The 18,465-nt window shown below is 57.6% G+C and overlaps 1 protein-coding gene across 21 annotated transcripts in view; it reads left to right on the top strand.

Annotated features, from left to right (window-relative positions):
* Window positions 1-321: 321 nt before the first annotated feature.
* The window catches only part of SLC8A1 (solute carrier family 8 member A1), a 57,936-nt gene continuing 39,792 nt past the window's right edge, over window positions 322-18,465 (top strand). For 2 of the 21 annotated variants that reach the window (XM_068940465.1, XM_068940461.1), the window contains exons 1-2: window positions 11,998-12,229; window positions 13,003-14,838. In XM_068940465.1, the coding sequence (XP_068796566.1) occupies window positions 12,144-12,229; window positions 13,003-14,838 (1,922 nt within the window). In that variant the 5' untranslated portion in view covers window positions 11,998-12,143. Of the gene's footprint in view, window positions 914-5,514; window positions 5,660-5,681; window positions 6,048-6,214; window positions 6,558-7,031; window positions 7,233-7,351; window positions 7,439-9,587; window positions 9,668-11,997; window positions 12,230-13,002; window positions 14,839-18,465 lie in introns of those variants that run through there. The other 19 variants (XM_068940472.1, XM_068940468.1, XM_068940471.1 and 16 more) reach the window with 17 other exon arrangements.

Here is an 18,465-nt window from a genome sequence, read left to right as displayed (position 1 = left end):
CGGCCTGGACGTTCACGGAGATAACGAAGGGCAGAGTTAAGGTTAACCACGCGGCTAGTTTCCCTTTCCGAAACTGAAACCTAGGAAGGATGGAGGGGTAGGAAGGAGAACGAGGAGTGATTGATGCAGGAATACATCCGCGAGGAGCTTCCCAAGCGCAGCTTCCACCCGTCAGCGTTGCAGGCACGTCCCGCGGTGGCTACTGTAATCGCGGAGGAATGCTTCCTCCGGCTACCGCTGCTAATCTGGGAGCCGTCACGTGGCTCTCCTATGGCCGTGCTCTCTCCAAAAATTTGACTCTTAACCTCCCCTCGCTACAGACATGATGTATACTGCCTTGAAACGCTTCCAAGGAACAAACATACAAAAACCCTGACCTATAAGCAAAGCAAACCAAGGCGGGTGGAGGGGGGTGGGGGCGGGGAAGTATTTCTGGGAATAAAACGATGGAGAGCCTGAAGGAGAGGGAGAAGACGAGAAATCTGCCTTGCTCGTCTCTATTTGCCTCCACTTAAGATTTCCCTTTGGGAGTAAGTAGCAAGAAGTTAATCCGGGGAAGGGAAATAAAAGGAAAAGGGTTCAGAGGTGCAAAGGGGGAAAAAAAAAAAAAAAAAGGGAGCCGGCAGAAAAGATCATTATTTATTTATTTTCGCTCATTTATGTGTCGGATGAAGCTGCAGGCTGCCAGATAGCTTCTTTTCGACAGCTTGAAGTTACTGTTGGGAACAGATCCATGTATGGAAGCGAAAGCAGAAAAGCACAGATAAGCTGCGATCCAGCTATGCAAACCATCTTCAGAGACACTTAAAGGACAAGCACCCCAGCTCCTCTCTTTCGGGTAAATTTAGAGCCGCTGTCATATGAGGGCTTCTTTCCGCTCCGCTTCACCCACCGCTGCTGCCACTCGGCTGGGGTAAGTGAAAAGCGATTCGAGCTTTTTCTTGGGCGCGCCGAGGTTTTGACTCGGGCCGGTATCCCGAGAAAACCCGCAAAGCCGGGGCTCCCGCGTGGCTCGAGCGGCGGGCGAGCTGGCTACGCTCTCCCAGGCCGGGCCGTGACGTGCAACAGCTCTGCCGCTGCCGGCGCAGAAACTTCCCCAGCGCCTGGAGGAGGCGGAAGGAAAATGTTGGGGAAAAACTGAAGGTTTTTCTCCGGGGCGAGCTGGCGGATGCCGGAGCCCGAGCGCGCCCGGCGGGCTGGAGGCATCCGTGGTGCTTCCCCGCGCCTGGGTCTCTCTGTGCGCCTCGCCTGAAAATTCATCAAAACAGGGTGTTTTTTTTTCCCCCCCCTGCTCCGGTCCGTCCTCCTTTCATTTTGCGAAACGTGTCTGGTTTTAACGGGCGGGCTGAGCTGACCGGACGTTAGGAAGAGCTCGTTGTAAGCGCCGGTTGTTTTTCTTGGCAGCCGGCGGGCGGCCGTTTCTCAATGTTGCTCGGCAGATTTGAGGTTGCTTACATCCCGCGCAGGGGTTTTTTTGGTACGCGCCGCTGCAACCATTTCCGACCGCTTTCCCCTGTGCTAGCGCGGAAATAACGGGCGCTCTGCAAGCCGGGCACCACGGAAAAATAATAACCATTATTAAAAAAAAAAAAAAAAAAAGCTGGGTAGAGCAGGTGAACTGAAAATAGCGTTGGGAACGCACCCGAAATGGTAGGGTGTTTGCTCTGACGGGCTGAAGGACGATCGGGAAGGGGAGCTACGGGACAGCGTTTCCATCCATGCCCCGAGACGCTTTCCCAGCCAGCGCGCAGCCGTTTTTTTTGGGTGAATACGCTTCTGTCCGAGCGGTTCCCACGAGCTGGGAAGCCGCTGGGCGAGGGTTTTGCAAACGGTGCCCTGGGGCCCTACGCTCCCCTCCTTCCAGCAGCTCAAATAGCTTGGTGCCGACGGGGCTTGGGGTCGGCCTCCGGCTTTCCTCCGGCGAGCCGGGAGCGGGCGGCGGGGACACGACTGTCAGCGACCTTAAACGACACGGTGTTCCTTAAAAGCCCGAAAACGGTCAGCTGTCCTCTTGGGTCAGACACAATCCTCCCTTTCTCCTCTCTCTCCTCCTTCCAGAATACGGGACAACCACCTCTTCGGAGCGGGTTTCACGGGGGGGCTCCCGAGCACAGCCAGGTGCCCGAGCGGCTGTGTTTTGGGACCAGCTTGGGTTTTGAGACCAGCTCGGGTTTTGGGATCAGCTCAGGTTTTGGGACCAGCTCAGTTTGGGACCAGCTCAGGTTTTGGGACCAGCTTGGGTTTTGGGACCACCTCAGTTTGGGATCAGCTCAGGTTTTGGGACCAGCTCGGGTTTTGGGATCAGCTCAGGTTTTGGGACCAGCTCGGGTTTTGGGATCAGCTCAGGTTTTGGGACCAGCTCAGTTTGGGATCAGCTCAGGTTTTGGGACCAGCTCGGGTTTTGGAACCAGCTCAGGTTTTGGGACCAGCTCGGGTTTTGGGATCAGCTCAGGTTTTGGGACCAGCTCAGTTTGGGATCAGCTCAGGTTTTGGGACCAGCTTGGGTTTTGGGACCAGCTCAGTTTGGGATCAGCTCAGGTTTTGGGACCAGCTCGGGTTTTGGGATCAGCTCAGGTTTTGGGACCAGCTCGGCTTTTGGGACCAGCTCGGGTTTTGGGATCAGCTCAGGTTTTGGGACCAGCTCAGTTTGGGACCAGCTCAGGTCTTGGGACCAGCTCAGGTTTTGGGACCAGCTCAGTTTGGGATCAGCTCAGGTTTTGGGACCAGCTCAGTTTGGGATCAGCTCAGGTTTTGGGACCAGCTCAGGTTTTGGGACCAGCTCAGTTTGGGATCAGCTCAGGTTTTGGGACCAGCTTGGGTTTTGGGACCAGCTCGGGTTTTGGGATCAGCTCAGGTTTTGGGACCAGCTCAGGTTTTGGGATCAGCTCAGGTTTTGGGACCAGCTTGGGTTTTGGGACCAGCTCAGTTTGGGATCAGCTCAGGTTTTGGGACCAGCTCGGGTTTTGGGACCAGCTCAGTTTGGGACCAGCTCAGGCTTTGGGACCAGCTTGGGTCTGCAGGCAGCAAGCGCTGCCCGGGACCAGCGAGAAGCTGCGCCGCTGATTTTAGGTTGCCATGTGAACGCCCGGGCCACAGCTGACGGCACCAACTTTTTCTTCTTGGCGTCAGCATCTGTCTGAATCAGCCCGCTAAGAAACTCGGTATTTTTCTGGCCCCACGCTGGAGGTGGGGGGGGGAACATAGCAAAAATACCGTAACTCTCGAGGTCCTCAAAGCTCAGTTTATTCTTATCGAGGGCTCCAAGCATCGCCGTGATCTAAGCGTAATTGTATTGTTCTTGCCTGGGGTTACTGCAGGGCAAAGCTGCAGCTGGTTTGGTTTCCATGCTTCAACATATTTGGATTTCTTTTACGTTTAATGCCGAACTTCCTCCCGCGTTTGGGATGTTTGTTTCTGGGATCCTTCCCAAATCCCTGCAACGCTGGGCTCGGACGTCGCCGGCAGAAAGCGCAGGTTTCGCCGCCGCTCGCCCGGTGCCTGCTCTGCCGACGCGCTCCCAGCCGAAGCAATGCCTTTGCCGTGGCCGCGGACTGCGGTGCGCCGGGGCCCCTGGCACCAGCCGGCCCTCGCCGGCTACGCTGCAAAATCCGCTACCCAACCCTGGCTAAGATTTAGTGGGAATCATGGAAAACATGGAGTCACTCTAGGAAAATCAGCTGATTTCTTTTGGGATGCTCCCGAAGCTCCTTCTGAAACCCCCCAGGCCTCCTACGAAACCCTCCTTGCATATATTGAACCAACCTGCCCAGATGTCCACCTTGACCCATGCGTGCCTGGCAAATGCTTCCATGTGTTAAAATGTCCCCAAACGGACCTCCGCAGAAGTGTGCTAGAAACCTTCCAGCCCTTGATGATGATGGGGCTGTCTGATTTTGGCCTTTGGACCTTAAAAATAGCCAGGCAGAGCATTTTTAAGCCTGCTTTGATGCCCAGACCTGGAGGAACACTACAGAACCGGGTGAGTTTGTAGGTGTTTCGAGCTGTGCAACTCCTGGTGCTTTCTGGACCTTTTCTGTCCCTGTTGATAAAAATACCCCCAATTTGAACTGTCTCCTCTTTGAAACAGCCAGGCTGATTACCGTGAAGCGAGCCGGGGGGATACGCAGAGGAAGGAAAATCAGGGAGCAGGACAAGTTCTGCTGCTTCTCCAAGCTGGTCTCCTCCCGGATGAACCATCCACCCCTAGTTACTCTTTCCCAATCGCCCCAGGTTTGCTGACTTTCTCCACTTATTCGGTATTTGTGGTGCGACTGCCTTGGTGATGTTGTCCTGCTGGACAGCGATGGCCAGCTCCGGACACCTTACACCTCTCCTTATTGTCTTCAAGGTCTGGTAGCTTCTCACACTGTTGCCTCGTCGTGGATCTCACGCAGCCATCAGTCAGGGTTAGCCATCCGTGTGGACACTGCTGTTGCTTTGCTATCGGCAACGCCCCACCGGTTCTTGTGGTGCTATCTCAGCAGCATAGCGGTAAGGTCAGATTTTCAGACTCTCTTTCAAATTTATGAGGCTGCATGTCTTCTTTTGACTTGTTAGTCTGCATTCCTGCAATTTTTCCTCTTGGGTCGTGTCTCCTAGACCTCTCACTTCTCTCGTTTCCTCCCATTTGGCGGCTCTGCAGTCATTGCCTGCCTGCCACAGCTCATCCAAATGCAGCTGTTAACTCTGAAGTCTACTGATGGCAAATAAAATGCCGATACTGTTACCAGCTCTGGCACGCATGCCAGGAATACCACACTGCTGGGTAGGTGTCTTGAGGTTGCAGAAGGGGGTCAGAGCTTTCTTGGTGCCTGGGACACATATGGAAAACCACTGAATGAAGCCCCTATTCCCATCGGCCTTGTTAAGACTCTGGAGCTCCACCAAACACAGGGCTTCCTGCACCCCAGCGGCCTGGTTTGACCGCCAAATCTCTGCTCTCTCTCCCTCATGGTCATGTCCTCCTGTCCCCCGGCAGAGCAAGGCAGGGTGACCTGCTCAAGCCCCTGCTCTGCCCCTTTTCCCTGATCTCCAGCCCGCACACGGGCTGCTTTCCTGGGCTCAGAGCTACGCGCTGGAAACCGGCCCAGCCCCGGAAGAGACGGAAGCGCTCGCACAAGAGCACGAGTTCATCTGAGCAAGCAGAAATGCAGGGGGAAGAAGCCAGAGCTTGCACAATCTGCAGTAGGAAACGTCTGCGAGCGCGCGCACGCGCACACGTCCCTCCTGCATGTACAAACCCAGAGGACACAGCCTCCCAGCCCCACTTTGCTGGGGCAGAGGGCCCCCCTGCCAGAGCAGAAGCTTTTCGTAAGCAACGTGGGGTTTTTGAACTGTGAGATGGGTGGCAGAGGAGCGTCTTTGACCCAAGTGCAGCTGTTAACTCTGAAGTCTACTGATGGCAAAGTGTGAGTACTGTTAACAGCCCTGGCACAAATACCAGGATCACGGCACTGCTGGGAAGGTGCCACAAAGCAGCAAACAACCCAGAGCTGTGAAGAAGTCACTCGGCTTACGACGGCTTTTGAAATTCGGGGATGGGAGCAGGCCTGCATGTGGCAGCGTGGGAAACTTGAAGGGAAACTCCAGTCTCACAGACAGCGCGGTTTCATTTCTCCAAAATCCCTCCCAGCAAACACACCAATACGTCAATCTGGAGGTTAAGTCCAGTTTTCTTCCGTTTCTCGCCTTTTCAGTTTGGGTTTTCTTTACACGCGGGACCTTGAGCAATGCGGCGCAGCACCGACTGCCGCCGTGGGGCTGCTCAGGGGCACAGCCCGGGGAAGGCGAGCAGCGCTGGTTCGCACCTCTTGGGAGCTGCAAAACAGCGAGAAGTGCTCCAGAATCGCTGGGTCTGCATACAGGGACCCCGTCCCGGCCCGTCCCGGCCCGTCCCTCGCAGCTCACGCCTGCACCGCCGGGTGTATGGCCTTTGCGCCCGAGGTTGGAGACACCTTCCGAGCCTGAGACCTCCGGCCGGGCGGCGGGCAGAGCCTGGGATCTCCTTGGGATTATCGGAAACAGCTACTCAGACGCCGGCCAGAGAGGTCAGGGCGAAAGGCTTCGGCGGCGGGCGGCCCCTCGAATCGCCCTGCCTGCCCGCCGCCGCCCTTGCGGACGCCTCGTTCGTCCCACAGCCGCCGGAGGCAGGTGTTGGAGGTGGCAGGGAAAGGCAACGCTCGGGCAGCTGGGAACAGTGGGGTTTTTTTGGGGAGGGGGGAGGCAGGGAAGGGTTGGGGTGCTCAAGGCTGCTGCAGCAAGGGGCGGCGATGCAAACGCTAGGGAAAAAAAAAAAGAAAATAAGAAAGGAAAGCCTGAATGAAACCCACAGGAAACCTCTGTCCTGTTGTCCTGCCAGCGGGAACAGAAATCACAGCGACGGGCTGAGATGGAGAAGCGGTGAGAGGGGGCAGGAGCCGGCAACGCGGCTCCTTGCACCGGAGGACCCGGCCGCGGAGGGCTGCTGAAGGTCGCCGGGCACGTGCAACCGCTCCGGGCCTGCGTTACTAGCGTGGCGCCTATTTTATGTCCCCAAAGCCAGGGAGTTTCACCTGCAGGTGGGACAACGGGTTCGTGTGCTCCTTGCCGGAGCCGGGGAGGGGTGGAGGAACCGCTCAGCCGCGGCCTTGGCAGACGGGGGGGCTGCCCGGAGGAAGGATGCTCGGGCCGGCCTGAGGAGCGGGGGGCGACTGCCGGCCCGGGGGGGGGCAGCAGCCGCAAGGGCTGGGCTGCAAGCCTTGGAGGGGGGTCAGGCTGATGCGCACACGGCCCTGAATGACCCACGGGCGGCTGGCTGTCGCCAGAGCCCCTCGGCCGGCCCTCTCCCATCCCTCCGAGGGCTTCCCAAAGGCAGGCAGCCCCCCCTGCCCCATCCCCGACGCTGCCTCCCTCCTGCGGGCTGCAGAGGGGGTCGGGCGGGGGGAACGGGGGACGGGGGGGGGGTCCCGGCCCTGGTGGGCAGGCCGGGGGCGGGCAGGGCCGGGGTGGGGGGCAGGCAGGGCAGGGCCGGGGGTGGGTCCGCAGCCAGCCCTGCCTTTCAAAGTCCCTCGCTCCGAGGAGGAAATCGGGAAATATTTGCAGCAGGAGGAGGAGGAGGAGGAGGAGGAGGGCGGCTGGAGCTGGAGCTGCCAGCGCGCAGCGGGGGACGGCGGGTCCTGCCCGCGCCGCGCCGCGGAGGGATGCGGAGGGAAGGGGCCGGCTGAGCGCATCCCGCGGCTGGGCGGTGAGTGCGGGTGCGTGCGTGTGTGTGTGTGTGCGCGCTCCCTCCATCCCTCCATCCATCCGTCCCTCCCTCCCTCCCCCTCCTCCTCCACCTCCTCCTCCTCCTGCTGCCTCCGCCGCGCCGCAGCCGCGCACCGGGGCTCCGCCGCCCGCGCCCCGCCGCGATGCCCCGCGGCTGCCGAGCCGGCCCCGGCGCCGCCGCCGCTGCCTCCGCCAGGTAGGACCGCACCGGCCCCGGCCCCGGCCCCCTCGACGGCGGCTACCCCGGGGCCAGGCGAGGCGGGGGGCGGGGGGGGGGGAGGCCGCCCCGGCCCCCCGGGCACGCTTTCCGCAACCTGTCGGCAGGCGGGCAGGCAGGCAGGCGACGGGGCGCGCCCCCCGCTATCGCGACACGTCGCGACGCGGGGAGGCGGCGGCGGGAGCTCGGCGGCCGCAGGCACCTGCCGCCGCCCCGGGGACGCGCCCGGTGCGCGCCCGGCTCCGCTCCGCGCCCGGCTCCGCTCCGCGCCCGGCTCCGCGCTCCGCGCCCGGCTCCGCTCCGCGCCCGGCTCCGCTCCGCGCCCGGCTCCGCTCCGCGCCCGGCTCCGCTCCGCGCCCGGCTCCGCGCTCCGCGCCCGGCTCCGCGCTCCGCGCCCGGCTCCGCTCCGCGCCCGGCTCCTCTCCGCGCCCGGCTCCGCTCCGCCGGGCTGTAGGGAAAGGCGGAGGGGGCGGCCGGGGGGCTGCGCTGCAGGGCTCGGGCTGGGGCAGCGGCCGTCCCCACGGACAGGCATCTGCGCTCGCCTGGGGCGCAGCCCATTAATCTTCCCTTCTCCCCTTTTTCCTGCTGGCTGGCTCTTCCCTAGCAGCTCTGCCTCTTTTCCAGCAGAGGCGTTTAACCCCCCCCTCTTCTCCCCCCCCCCCCCCCCGTGGGGACAATCACAGGCAAAACCCACCGGCCAAACCGTGAGACCCTCGGCCCCGATGCCGGCCTGCCCGGGAGAGAGGCGATGCCCGTGCCGCCTCCTGGGGCTCCCCACCAGCTCCGCTGCCGCGGCGGCCCTGAGCCGCTTTGCGAGCCGCCTCGCTCGGCGCTGCCTCCGCTCCCGGCTCCGCTGCCTTGGGGAGCTCTGCGGAGCGCAGCCGGCTCGGCCCCCAGCTGCTGCGACTTTGCCCGCTCCTTCTCCCTCCTGCGCCCAGGGAGCTGTCGGCGGCTGCCGAGACGTCGCCCTCTCGCCGTCGCGCATCCCGCTCTGCTCGGGGCCGCCGGGGTGGCGATTTTCCCACGCCGGGCCGAGGATGGAAGTTGGTTCGGTGCCGTGTTTCGGGGCGGGAGGCAGGGGGGGATCTTGCTGGGCCTCCCCCACCCCCCCAGGGCAAAGCCGCCGCTCTCCAGCGTCCTCCCGACCCCGGGAGCCGAGGCGCGGAGAGGGGCCCACGCGGGGCCGCGGTGGTGACTTAAGTTATCGCCGCTCCGGAGTAAAGCCCGCTGCTGCCCGCGCTGCCGCCGCGAGAGCATCCCGACGGCATCGGCTCTCCTCCTGAGCGGCCCCACGCGTGACCCCCCCCCCCGAGCGCCGGCTCCCCCATCCAGGCGCCCGGCCCGGGCCTGCTGCGCCGCTGGGACTCTCCGGTGCCTAATATGGGCTTGAGCTCCCCGCCAGGCCTTCGCTCGGCCAGGGCGCGGGTGGTATCTCGGCGGCTCTTTTTGGGCAGCTCGCAGGAACGTGGCTTTCTCCGCTGTATCTCCCCCAAGTTTGGCTGAAAGAGGGGGAGGGAGGGATGCGAACGGACAGGCAAGGCGCCGACAGCGCGATGTCGCGCGCCCGGCTCGCGGAGGAGGCCTGGCTGCGGACAGCAGCGCGGTTCGCTGCGGCGAGGCCGGGCAGGACGGCGGCGGCGGCGTGCGTGACCCCGCACGCACCTGCCGCTCCCATCGCCTTTCCCCAGCTTTCGGCGGTCGAAAAATCGGGCGTGCGCTCGACGCCGGCGTCCGGCTCCCTCTAGAGTCGGCGGCGGGAGAGCCGAGCGCCTCCGGAGAGCGGCTCCGCCGGGATGCGCTCCCTCCCGCCGCCGCCGCTCAGGATGCCCCGGCGCCTCCGGCTTTAGCGGCGGTGTTTTCTCCTCCCGGCGCTCCCGGCTTCCCCCTTTTCCAGCCGGAGACTCAGGGAGCCGGAAAAAGCCCCAGGAGGAAAAGGCTGGGATCTCCCTCGCTTCCCGGCGTTTCCCTCGCGGGGATCTCGCGTCGCGCGGAGGGGAGAGGACCGACTCGGGGCGTTCGAAAGCGGGACGCCGCTCTCTCAGGCCAACGCTGCCCCCAAACTCAACCAGTCGGGCTGAAATTTTGCGTCGGGGATGCTTTGTTTTCTTTATTTATCTGTTTATTTTGGAAAGTTGCTGGGGAGATGGTGGGAGGGGCCGGACGCTGCGCTCAAGAGATAGGATCCTTGGAAAAACCGGCGGCAGCCTGGTAATTATTCTAACTTTTTAATGTCCCTTGCAGAAAACAGGGTGGCCCGACGTGTGTTTTACTTGGTTGGCTTCGCGGCGGGCTGCGCCTCTGACTATATTTGGAAAGGTTTTGCTGGTTTTTTTTTTTTTTTTCCCCTCCTTTCTTTCTTTCTTTTTTTGGCCTGATGCACTCGGGATGCCAATGGGCCTGGAAATCATTTTCCCCACGTGGCGATGCCGAGGGTGATGGGCAGGGGATGCCAGGCAGGCCCGGGCCCGTTTCGGCATCCCGCTGCCATCGCCGCGGCGTCTCGGAAAACCCTTGCGGGAAGAGCGGGCTGGCCCGTGGCGGGGGGGGGGGGGGTCCGGCCGCGTGTCGGTGGCCTGGCCGCGGGGACACCCCGCCAGCGGGTAGGAGCCGATGACAAAACCGCGGTAAGGCCGCTTGCGGCGGGCCGGCGACGGTTTTCGGGCTTGCGGCGGGCGCGGGAAACCTCAACGGCACCAAGGCGCGGGAAAAGGAGCCGGGGAGGGAAGCCGCCGCGCCGGGCGCTTTCTCCTCCCGCTCCGCGGCCCGGATGGGGAACGCGATGGAGGCAGCGTAACGAAAAGCTGGGGTCGGTCGGGAGGGCGGCCGGCGTTCGGGACGGCGGCGCTTCTCGCGGCAGAGGAACGAGCCGCGTTTGCCCCGGGGCGGCTCCTCCCGCGGAGCCTGCAGCCGCCTGCGGCCCGTGGCCCGAGACCCGAGGCGAACGCGGAGCGAGAGGGTCTCCGGGGACCGAGCTGTTTATTTTGGGTTATGCAAACAAAGAAATGCTGCTGATTTTATAGCGACTGCTTCTCGGAGATACTTTGAGTGCTGGGCTGCGGTCGCGTGCGTGAAAGCAGCGCCCTGCCGCCGAGTATTTTCCTGCCTTCTGTAATTCCTCAGCCTGTTAATTTTAATTGTGAACGCTGGAGTGACTGAAAGGGGAAAACATGAGAAAGTTCGAGTGATCTAGTGATTTTTTTTTAAATTTAATTTATTTTTTTATTCATTCTTTTTTTGCTGGCTGACGTTACCAGTGCTCGAATCCTCTCAAGGCTGTAGTGCTGGCCCAAAGCGTGGTGGGACTCTCCTGTTCTTCATGACCTGGATCAGTGACCCGCAGCGTAACATTTTCTCTAGAACCATCTGTTTTCCCTTCTTGCCAAGGGGATTTCGCAATGCCTCGTTGCGCTGAATAATTGCACGTGTGCAAGGATTTGACTTGCCATGGGGACAAAATTAGCTGCACGAGGGCAGGTGGATGCTTTGAGTTTTCTGTTGAAACCGCCACCCTTCAGAAGGGGATGGTGGAGAACCACGTGGCTGGGTGATATGTCATGCCCACGCTCAATTTTCCTGAAGCCTACGCATATACATATATATATATATATATATATATATATGTATGTATATATGTATTTGAAATAAATAAATAAAACCGCGTTGGAGCTGTGGGGAATAAACCGAGCAGATATCGAGGCAGCCTGTATTTTGATAGCCCCTTTATCAAACGTCTCGGGGAGGTGGTTTGAAGCAGCGCGAAACGCAGTCAGGATTACGGATGCCGGGTGACTAACTCATGTTTCAGCCCAACTTCCCCGTCCACAAGCGCACATCTGTTTCGAATTAGCCGTCTGCCAACTGGCCTGCAACGAGGCACTCTTCTTTAAGAACATGATGTTTTTAATTTTTTACTTCCCATTTGCAAGAGGCGGCTGAAGCCGGCTTTGTGGGAAGCCAAAGGTGCGCAGAGCCGGGGATCGGGGCAGCGATGCTCTTTGGAGCAATAGCCGGATTTCTAAGGCAAATGACCCCCCCACACACTTTTTTTTTTTGACAATCTCTCTTACAGGAGACTTGCTTTCCTTGCTGGTCTTATCTGCTCTTATCGCCCCACTTGCCGAATTGCTCGCTTCCTGCTCTGTGCGCCTTCTTCTTTCTCTTAATTAGAAAATTGCGGCGGGGAGGGAGAACCCAACAGGATTCCCGGGGAAGAAATGTCATTGACTTGCATAAAACCACCTTAATCAGATTTCGGTATTATTCTTCCACTGCATTAATCCCACTGCAGCATCCTGCAATAAAAGCAAATGGAGCAGAGGGCTTCGGTCCGTCGTTACCAGTTTAGTCACTTGTAGGCTCCGGCCAAGCAAAGGTGGTGACATACTCGTTTTCGCTCTTAGTAGAAACATTAAGTATTGTGTGATTAAATTAACTTGGAGTGGAGAGGTGTCGCATGGCAAAGGCTCTCCTTAAGGAGAAAATACAGGTTTAATAACTAGGAATCTGACTTTTATTGGCTGGTAAAATTGAGAAAGGAAGACCGAGCATGCTCAGATGTTTGCACTAAGCATCCCTATATGCTTAAAGGCATCCGCTCTGCAGGTTTACGCACCGTTGACTAACTGCAGGTCCCTTTAACACTGCTGGAAAATCGTGAGGCAGGGAAAGGGCAAGTGCTGCTGTCATGCCCGCCGCTGGAAGTGGAGCGGGAAAGGCCCTCGAAGGGGGAGCCGGCAAAGCTGACCTAGTGGGAAAAGAGCACAGGGACAGGTTTGTTTCCTCTCGAAGCAAGCCAAGAGAGCCGTGCTTGGATGCATATGGGGTTCTTCCCAGGGCCGGGAAGGTGCAAAGCGATGCGCCGTGGAAGAAATGGCTCCAAAATCGTTAATTAAAGATTGCCCTTCTGGTGCACCTTATGACCGAGTTACCGCGAAGCGCACGGCTTTGCCAGGGCTTGCGCTTGCTTTGTGCCGACTTCTGATGTGGAGTGGATGCTGGGGAGGACTGCGAGCATAAAAAGGCTGTAAAATATGTAGCTTACAGTGATTAAAAGCGGCAAGTATAAAAATACTTGAAAAATCAGCAGGGGGGTAGTGGATTTCCCTGTCTCCTCCTGCTCTTGCCCTGAACTCCAACGAGCGAGCGCTCTGTAATTTGGAAATGGGAGGCAGTTCTGCCAGCTGTGGAGCAGAGTGAGCTGTTTTAATGAGATGAGAAACACGAAGACACAATTGAACAAATAAGCTTTTAGCAAAGAGAGGGAAGCTGGCATTAAATATCGATGTAGCTGAAGGGGGTCGAGTTCTGGCCCACGGGCAGCGTCTGAACCAGTCTCTCTTCAGGGAGCTGCGCTGTGGGTGGTTTGCATGTGGAAATCTGCAGTAATCATAATACAAACCGGACTCGTTGGATGGACTACTCTTCAGCAAAAGAGTAGTTCGATTGTACTTTCGGGAAAGGCGGCAAATAAATTGGGTGGAAAGGAAGATCTCTGTTATCTCTGGTTGGCCTCGGCTAATGCATCTTTCCTTTTGTCTCTGCAGGTTGAGGACATCTGGGATCTGTTTGGTGGAAGCGGCCATGTCGCGGGCGACTCATCCACCCGCCTTCCCGGTGGGTTTCCACCTCCTGAGCGTCGTGGTGGTGTTGCTCTTCCACGCAGATGGCGTATGCGCGGAGAGCCCGAGCGAGGAGCCGGCGAACGAGACTGAGGAGTGCACTGGCTCATACATCTGCAAGAAAGGCGTGATTTTGCCAATATGGGAACCCCAAGACCCTTCGTTTGGTGACAAAATCGCTCGGGCAACAGTGTATTTTGTAGCAATGGTGTACATGTTCCTGGGGGTATCCATCATAGCTGACCGCTTCATGTCCTCCATTGAAGTCATTACATCCCAAGAGCGGGAGATAACCATCAAGAAGCCCAACGGCGAGACCAGCAAAACCACAGTGAGGATCTGGAATGAGACAGTTTCCAACCTCACGCTGATGGCCCTGGGCTCGTCGGCCCCCGAGATCCTCCTGTCAGTCATCGAAGTATGCGGTCACGGCTTCACAGCGGGGGACTTGGGGCCAAGCACGATTGTGGGGAGTGCTGCGTTTAACATGTTTGTCATCATTGCGATCTGTGTTTACGTTGTTCCTGATGGAGAGATAAGGAAGATCAAGCACTTGCGAGTGTTTTTTGTTACAGCGGCCTGGAGCATCTTTGCCTACACTTGGCTTTACATTATTTTATCTGTATCATCTCCGGGGATTGTGGAAGTTTGGGAAGGCTTGCTCACTTTCTTCTTCTTCCCTATCTGTGTGGTGTTTGCTTGGGTCGCTGACAGGAGGCTTTTATTTTACAAGTACGTCTACAAGAAATACCGGGCTGGTAAGCAGAGAGGCATGATCATTGAACATGAGGGTGACCGACCCTCCTCCAAAGCTGATATCGAGATGGACGGAAAGGTGGCCAATTCTCACGTGGAGAACTTCTTGGACGGGACGCTGGTGTTGGCAGTCGATGAGAAAGACCAGGATGACGAGGAAGCCAGGAGGGAAATGGCTCGGATCCTGAAGGAGCTGAAACAAAAGCACCCCGACAAGGAAATTGAGCAGCTTATTGAGTTGGCCAACTACCAGGTCCTGAGCCAGCAGCAGAAGAGCAGGGCCTTTTATCGCATTCAGGCCACTCGGCTCATGACCGGAGCTGGCAACATCTTGAAGAGACATGCTGCAGACCAGGCCCGCAAAGCTGTCAGTATGCATGAGGTCAACAGTGAGGTGGCAGAAAATGATCCCATCAGCAAGCTCTACTTTGAGCAGGGTACCTATCAGTGTCTGGAGAACTGCGGCACTGTCGCCTTGACCATCGTTCGCCGAGGAGGCGACTTGACCAACACAGTGTACGTTGACTTCCGGACAGAGGACGGGACGGCCAACGCCGGCTCTGACTATGAGTTCACCGAAGGGACAGTAGTCTTCAAGCCTGGGGAAACCCAGAAGGAAATTCGGGTTGGCATAATTGATGACGACATTTTTGAGGAGGATGAGAATTTCCTGGTCCATCTCAGCAATGTCCGCGTGAGCACTGAGGCCTCGGATGAGAGCATTCTCGAGGCCGGTCGTGTCTCAACGCTCGCTTGCCTTGGCTCACCATCTACTGCCACTGTCACCATCTTTGATGATGACCACGCTGGCATCTTTACCTTTGAGGAGCCAGTCACACACGTCAGCGAGAGCGTGGGGACCATGGAAGTGAAAGTCCTGCGAACCTCTGGCGCGCGAGGAAATGTTATTGTGCCCTACAAAACCATCGAAGGTACAGCCAAAGGTGGAGGAGAGGACTTTGAAGACACCTGCGGGGAGCTGGAGTTCCAGAATGATGAAATAGTGTAAGTGAAGGTTTTATTTGTTACTTATGAAGTCTTTCTCCTGAAGTTAAATGCACCTAGTTCCCAATGCTGCACTGGAGGGATGTGGGTGCCAGAGCATTGCAGCAAGCCCTGAATGGCCTCGTGTGCTTCAGGGGGCCTTATGTGCACCTGAAATGCTGCGTTCCCGCTTTGCTAGTGAACAGAGAGTGGTGCTTGCTTGGGACGCTCCACCCCCAGCAGCAGGGAGGTGGGACTTGTTTGTGAGCCCAACTTCTCCCCTCGAACCCATGTGCTGAGCAGACCCCTGCAGTGGGGCAGAGACCAGAACTGAGGTGGCTGTTTCCTCCCAAAAACAGGAGCCTTTCTCACAGAGGGCCTAAATTGAGTCTTTGAATTGGGATACCTACTTTCCCTTGCTTGTTGAGGGTCAGCTCAGCTGGGACTGGGCCTGCTCCACTGAAGCTCTCTTCAGGGCTGCTGGCTTTGGGGGAGGTCACTTTTTCCTCCTTGTCTTTTGAAGGTTGTGGGCCTGGGTTGCTGTCCAGCACGTGTCCTGAGTAAGCCTTGTCACACAGAGAAGGCTTGTGGCTAACTGCCACCTTGTTTGGTGGTTTGCAAATAAATAAGAGTCTGGAAGCTGCTGGAGGTCACTCCCGAGTACCACTGGGTGGCTAGTAGAAAAACTGCTTGTGCTGCAGCCTTGCTTATCACATTATGTGGAGAAAGTGAATTGGCCCAGGAAATCGTGGTGGAAAATGTCTATCCTCCGGGATGTCCCAAAGAGACTTCCTTGCCTGGTTGTAGCTCTGGGAAGAGCAAGGGTCGGGAGCCCTGTTCCTCCAGGCACAACTCTCCCTGCGGTGAAGCCCATCTGTGGACTAGTCCCGCTGGCAATAGACTTGGTGGCACAAAACTGCTGGGTAGGATGTGGAGCGGTCCCTAAGGAAGAGCATAGCTGTCTAAAGGGAGACCTGAAGGTTGGCTTGGATGTTGCATCTCATGTGGCTGGTCTCTGAGGAGCCGGGGCAGACTCCTGGCGAGCCTGGTGGGGCGAGGGACTGGGCCTGGTGTCCTGTGCGCTGTTCGTATCTGCTCTGAGTGTACAGGGAGAATGAAGCGAATGGAAAAGTTGCAAGGTTTTTTTGAAGTGGGGGAAATCAAAAGGCGATTTGTGGTTGTTGGGCAGGGTATGAGACGAGCTGATGAATGTTGAGGTTTCTGCTTCTCAGAACTGGGCAAGAAGTTCACGTCTCGAGCAGCCTGGAGGCTGCACAAAGGCCAGGAGCACGTGATATGCTGTCGCTTCTGGTCTGGACTCCTGAGCAATAACTCGATTCCTCTCTGCTACAGTTATTTGGGTTTTTTCCTTTGGTGAAAAGCAGGGAGGTGCCTGCAGAGAAGGAATGAACTAGGCTATCAGGATATCCCCCAAGGGCTCTTTACTTTCTAACCGGGTCACTTGGAGCATTAGCGAAAGTGGGCTGCTGGCAGCACGACTCTGACATTTGGATTTCACTCCCCTGCGACGCGACGCGTTCGCCCGGCGAGCCAACGTGCGGTCAGAGGCTGCAGCGGGCTTCCCCATCCATCGCCTGGGGGCCAGCATCCTGTCGGAGCTGTTCCCGGGCCTCGGGAGGGGGTGGCGGTGTGCCTTCTCCGCCTCCTTCCTTTTCTTACCAGCCATCTGCATGCATGCAGCAAGCAAGAAGTGGAGGGGGGGAAAACAGCTTTCTCAGAAACCTGAGTGTGGTTTTTCTGTGCAGATGCCAGTACGTTCCCATCATATCTCTATTGCCTTTAAGCCATCTGCTGCCGGTACCGCAGACCAGGCAGGGATGGTGCATGGGAGGGGGGCTTTGTGCTGGGTGTTTTAGGAGCCTATGTGCTGGCAGCGGTGATGGGGTGGGAGGAGGTGGCCGCTGTCCCACTGCAAGACCACACGTTGGCCAAGGGACTGCCCTGTTCAGGTAGAAGAATGCACGGTTTGCCAGCACAATAAGTGGGTTATGGAGCTGAAGCCGATTTGCTGTGTTGCTGCTTCAGATAAATCACAGCTGTGTAGCATGGTGCAATTCCCCAGTGTATTTGAGCTGATAAAGCTCAAAGAGTTCAAGTTTTCCCATTGTCTGGCCAAGAGATGGCTTTGCTGGCCTTGAGAAAGGTCTCCAGTGCCTCTTCACCTGTGGCACTCAAGGCCGCACCGGTTAGCTCGACAAAATCAAGCAAGATGGGTTTCTCTAATAGCAGACGTAGGGCAGCACGCAAGGACACGAGGATGAAAGCAAGCTGAGTACAGTACTTGGCTTACTGGCGAGTCCCAGTAAAACCAGAAGGCACTGGGAGGGCCCCATTCTTCTGGAGATCTTCCTGCTCCCAGAAGGCCCAATTACGTAACATGTTGATTGCTAGCGGCGTCAATAGAGACCTCCCCATTTTGCAATCTGTTGATGTCTCCTTTCCCAGAGCAGAGAAAATAGCTATGAATGGGCCAGGGATGAGCCTCTCCTGGGCGTTTAAATAGAGATGCTACCAAAGGAGCTGCACGCTGGAGGAAACGTCAGTCCCTCTCTGAGGAGGCTATCCTCGCTCCTGAAGTGCAGCTTGCACGCTTAGCAAGGAGCACGCTGGCCCGCGAAAGGAACGGCGTTTAAATGCCTTCTGCTGAGGGAGAGGCAGCTTCGCGCAGCGGCTCGTCCGTAGGGACGCCGTGGGAATCGGACTGGCGTCGCGGCGCCGCTGCGCGGGGGCCTGGGGCTCTGAGACAGCCGTCTAGGAGAGGTCGACCATAAGCAACGGCCTCTCCTCGGGGCTGTCCTTGGCAGGGCGACTCCAGCTCTATCCTGCAGCGCTGTTAATGGTTTGAGCCTTCTTGACGAGCGTGAAAACGTGGGCTAATAAGACATGTAGTTGCAGGCTCTTGAGGGAGGTCGGTGGTTCCTCTAGCTGGGGAGGGGGCTTGTCTCCTGATTGAATGCCTAATAACCCGAAAGGTGTCCAGCCTCCTTTCTTGGGGGAAAGCTGATGGGATCGCTTCTCCGTGTTGTCCCGAAGCATCAGGAGGAGCAACAGCTCTTCTGGGTCTGACTGCAAGGCTGTGTGAAAAACACGTGTTCTTTCGTGGTCAAGAAAGTAATTTTTCTAGAGCTGAGATGGCACCTAGAGCTCGAATGCAATCTGCGGTCTGGATGCCTGCCCCTGCTTTTTGTTTTTTGTTTTTTGTTGTTGTTTGTATTAGACTGCAATGTTTTTGCAATTGTCTTTCCCCCTCCCCTTAGTTCTGTACAAATTGGGCGAGCTCTCGTTTTCGTCAGCTTCAAGGATGTTACAAGCAAATATATGGATAGTCAGTTACACTGATATTTCGCCTCTGCCTTCCCACCTGTAAACGCATGGAAGAACTTATGTGATTAGACCTTGCTCTTCATAACATTTCCCTTGCTACCATTTAACTGGTTTACAAAAGGTGTCTTCTGTGGTCTTAAGGGAGTGCAGTTCTTGGCCCGCAGAAATTAACTTTTCCCAGCTGACTTTGGCATTTTTCTGGAAATCTAAATCTAGAAGCCAAATACCATCAGGGGCACAAACACCAGCTAAAACTTTCCGAGTTGTTGCTTTTTTTGGAAAATGTCACCTTGTCCCCAGAGA

Source organism: Struthio camelus, chromosome 3, assembly GCF_040807025.1.
Source record: "Struthio camelus isolate bStrCam1 chromosome 3, bStrCam1.hap1, whole genome shotgun sequence".
Classification (NCBI taxonomy): Eukaryota; Metazoa; Chordata; class Aves; order Struthioniformes; family Struthionidae; genus Struthio; species Struthio camelus.
The sequence above is the reverse complement of the archived record's forward strand: the minus strand, read 5'-3'. Positions and strand labels throughout refer to the sequence as shown.